General features: G+C 35.4%; 1 protein-coding gene across 1 annotated transcript in view; it reads left to right on the top strand.

Annotated features, from left to right (window-relative positions):
• LOAG_18707 (hypothetical protein) overlaps positions 1–4,165 on the top strand; it is a gene marked incomplete at its 5' end in the record, with an annotated part of 13,667 nt that overhangs the window by 2,776 nt on the left and 6,726 nt on the right. The window contains 8 exons of the mRNA XM_020451370.1: positions 250–478; positions 897–1,005; positions 1,329–1,421; positions 1,627–1,761; positions 1,915–1,998; positions 2,219–2,550; positions 3,147–3,267; positions 3,518–3,649. Coding sequence (XP_020304850.1) covers positions 250–478; positions 897–1,005; positions 1,329–1,421; positions 1,627–1,761; positions 1,915–1,998; positions 2,219–2,550; positions 3,147–3,267; positions 3,518–3,649 — 1,235 coding nt within the window. The remainder of the gene's footprint in view (positions 1–249; positions 479–896; positions 1,006–1,328; positions 1,422–1,626; positions 1,762–1,914; positions 1,999–2,218; positions 2,551–3,146; positions 3,268–3,517; positions 3,650–4,165) is intronic.

Below are 4,165 nucleotides of genomic sequence, written 5' to 3'. Positions count from 1 at the left end.
TCATTTTTCATCCTGTCCTAACCATCTTTTTTTTTTGCATTTTTCATCCTGTCCTAACCATCTTTCGATTCTTAAATCAACTTTGCAAAATTCAATTTTTCAGACGGCAAGGACTCGGATGACATAAATTCCTTACAGTTGTCTTCTGAAAACGATGTTGAAAATGAGTCAAAAAATGAAGCCTCAGTGATACATGATATTGCGATAAATACTGAACACAGTGTCGTTTCTGAGCAAAAAAAGTGACAGGGGCCTCTAAACCACCTGATCACTACCGTCGAGGGCGAAAGCGGTTGAATGTGAATTCTACTGCAGGAAAAATATTTTCTGCTAATTCAGTTGCCGAAACACCGGTACGTCATGTTGCGAAGGAAGAATCGCCAACTCCATTAAATATATCAATTTCCAAGACTGCAAAAGGGAAGCCACGGAAAAGAGCAGCGCTGATCAAATTGAAGCGAGGCAAACCTCGTAAGAAGTAGGGATTCTTGTGGATTTTTGTGTATTGGTTTTCCCTTTTTTCTTGTCAAACTTTCGGAAAGTAGAAGACTCATTGTTCATATAATTTCACGCTTGTCATTTCGAATAAATAAGAAAATAAACAAAGATTTAATAGGAAATGGACTGATTGCTCATATTTGTGTTTAAAAATGTGACATGCCTAGGATAATTTTATGTTTTGAGAAGCTCGCTATGGGGATATGTTAAATAAAATAAGCTTTGTTAAAACTGATTGGCGTTTGATGTCAAAGTTTTTTGAAATGGATAAATTTTTTAATTGCAATGCGTGATTGATGGGTGCGTTTTTAAATATCACTTGTTGCGCTTTAATTTAACTGCAGTTTATTTCCTCACTATTATAAATTTCCGTTTTTGTCGTAATCATTTACTTTTAGCTTTACATTTCATGTCTCCGGTGAAAATACACCAGACTCAGGATCACCGAAGAATGCTCCCTTGACCTTATGCTCATCGATAACCTCATTGAAGGATTCGAACTTAGAAGTAAGGATTTTAATTTTTTATTTCCGTTGTCATTCTTTCTGGAATTTGGAATGGATATAATTGTGCAATTAGTGAAAAGTCTCCGCATTTTAATTTTAATGAGATTATTTGCAGAAGAAAAATGTCCCTCAAAATTGGTGTACATCACTTGCAATGTCCCATCACGATGAACTTCATTGTTGTCAATTTGATATAAAATATTCTTTCTCCAAGTAAAACCCAAAGAATGAAAGAAAAAGAGGAATTATCAGTTTTATTAGAGGGGCTTCTCTTTGAAGAATATCGTAACAAGAAATAACATGCATTTTTTGTCCAAATTTCAGTCAGCGCAGAATGCATCACTATCCACAGCGTGTGTAACAGGTGTGTCACACTCACTGTGTTGCAGTGATGGTCGTGGCAATGAAGCTGATGAGGTGAGTTTCAAAAATAATAAAATTCTGAAGCAGTAATGAAAGAAAGAATTGGATGGAATTCTGATTTTCCAGTTATCAGTTGACTTAATATGTTGTAGAATTTCGTCACACATTCAGCTTGTAAAGATTATTATCGAAATCTTTTGAGTGATATTTCAGTAATTTATTGTGAAATTAATTTCATCCAAAATGAAATTCATTTCAGCATGAGGATTCGAAAATTGAAGTTCTGGATTCGGGTATGTCGGTGATATTCAATAACACTGTAGATGGATCCCAAACTAATAGCACCAGGAAAATGGATGACATTTTTGATGCCGTAAAAGATGATGATTATGATGTTAGTTTTGTTTCTCTTTGCTTAGAAAAGCAAAGGATGCTAAAAAATCACATGGGAAAACCACTTGTAGTTGCAATAGATGATCAAAAGAAGCCACTCTCTTAGAACTTAAAGTTCCATGAAATTGCAAAGTGTAAAAGACTTGTTTTGCAGGATGATGAACGTTTACATATTGTGGAAACCGGTGATGAAGATGATTCCTGTGATGCCAATAATCGGCTTTTTGACGCCAAAAAGGTAAGTAGCCATTTGTTGATTGTTAATCATCTTGATTGGTTGAGCTTTTGCACAACATTTTGATTATCAGAGGATGTTTATGTTTCATAATCACGATGTTTATGTTAACATATTATCGACAAAAGCCTTTAACAATTAATGGGTTATCTTCTTTTGCAACCTTAGTTTGGAGTTTCTACGTTCCTACGAATGATTTGTTGTAAATACTTTTTATGTTTAGGAAGGGGATCAGGACGACATTGTAACTGGTGTTATCGCCAAATTAATAGACCAGGTGTGTGAAGCACATTCACTGGGTGTTAACTTGATAATGGAACCGCTACGGCGTCCAAATACAATTACAGCGGAGGAGTCACGTCGCGTTCCACCATTGCGTATACGTATACCGCAGAGACGCGAGCCACGCCAACGTCGCCCTGCACGAGTACACGATTATTCTCCCCCATTACCTGTTAGCAGAATACATCGTTCTGAAGAAATGTTGAAGAAACGAACAGCTGTAACATCAGCGGAAGTCTCTAGTGATATTCCTGCAGAAGCACGGCAGAAGAGGTGGGTCTTTTAACAGTTAGAAATTCCCGGATTATGAACCATAATCACCTATGAGCCTTTAATTGTCCATTGTAAAATTAGATCAGTTGCTTAAACGCACGGTTTAGCTTGTAAATAACTTTCTCCGAGAGAGAAGTCCCATTGTATCCCCAACATACGATTAAGATTCATTTTTAAAGCACGGAGCAAGACCTATACTTCAATATGCCTACTTCCGGAGTCCATTGATTCTTTTTCTCCCGAAAGTGAATGAAAGGATTATTCCTAGATTAAAACTCAGACCAATCCTTAAAAAAATCGGAAATCCAACTGATGATATGGGCTCTTTGCATGCACTAAACTAGAAAACAATTATTTGAAAATTCCATTACCTTGCACTAACTTTTTATTTTGAATCACTTGCCAGACTCAGTAATACTGCTACTGATTCTTTGATATCAGGAAAATGAATTTACGATTTTTTTGAGGGAAGATTCTGATTAGCATCTAAAGGTAGTAAAGATAATAATTTTAGATTAGTTCTGATTTTCTTATGGATTGGTTAACGTATGGTATTTACAAGATTTTCGATTGTTCCTTTTACTAATTTGATACAGATCAACGGGGAATAAAGAAGGTCAGAGGAAATGCTCATTCAGTAACAAAGAAACTGATACAAATCTACGATTCCCAGAAAGTTTAAACCAGAAATCTTCTGTTCTGCCCAATCCGAGTTGTGTATGTAATTAGTTTTCGTGTCTATCAATTTGATCAATTTGAATTTCGAAATGGAAACTTCGTTTTTGGTCTGGACATAACTTTCTTTACACTCATATTTAGCTGAAAGTTTTGATATGTGATAAGTCAATATCCTGATCTTGAACAACGCTACGACTTTATTGTTTTATATATATTCAACAATAATTTAAAATTTTGAGTTTTTTTTTATATTTTCACCCTTTAACAGACAGATTGCTTTGTTTTACAGATTACATCTCCGTCATCAGTATTAGTAAGTAGTGGCCATGAAGAGGATATGATAACAACTTCGCCAGCTATTTGCGAGGGGTTTAGTGACGTAAATCCATCAACACTGTCATCTTCAGAACCTCCCCAATCGGTAGGTGCCCTTCCACTGTTTCATTTTCATTTCACTTTGTTCAACATTAATGTCGCATTATTCTAATGTGTTCTTATAACTTTCGGTGCAACAGACTGTAATTCAATGATTATATTCAAACTACTGGAGGGTCTTTTTGACTTAAAAAATCACAACATCCAAAAATATAGAAGCGTTTCGAATTGCTTTAGTAGCAGAAAAAATCAGTAGCCTATTCTGCTGCTCAATATCCTGAAAAATCATTAGTGGGTATGGCTTGCTGTTCATGGGCACAGCTTAGCAGAAATAAATGGATATATTAGCTGTATAACAATAATACAAATTAGAATAAATGGCACATTTGCAACTAAGCGAAGCATTTCAATATCGGTATTATATACTGAAGACATCAAAGGTGAATTCATTGAAAAGCAGTAAAAAATATGAATTCATGCTGTCCACCAACTCCAATGTTTCATTCCTGCTCTCAGCAGGAGTTGATGAGTGGTTCTGATATACGTCAGTTTGTATATGACC

The sequence above is a fragment of the Loa loa genome, assembly GCF_000183805.2.
Source record: "Loa loa unplaced genomic scaffold supercont3.458, whole genome shotgun sequence".
Taxonomy (NCBI): domain Eukaryota; kingdom Metazoa; phylum Nematoda; class Chromadorea; order Rhabditida; family Onchocercidae; genus Loa; species Loa loa.
This window is presented reverse-complemented; position numbering and strand designations above follow the sequence as displayed.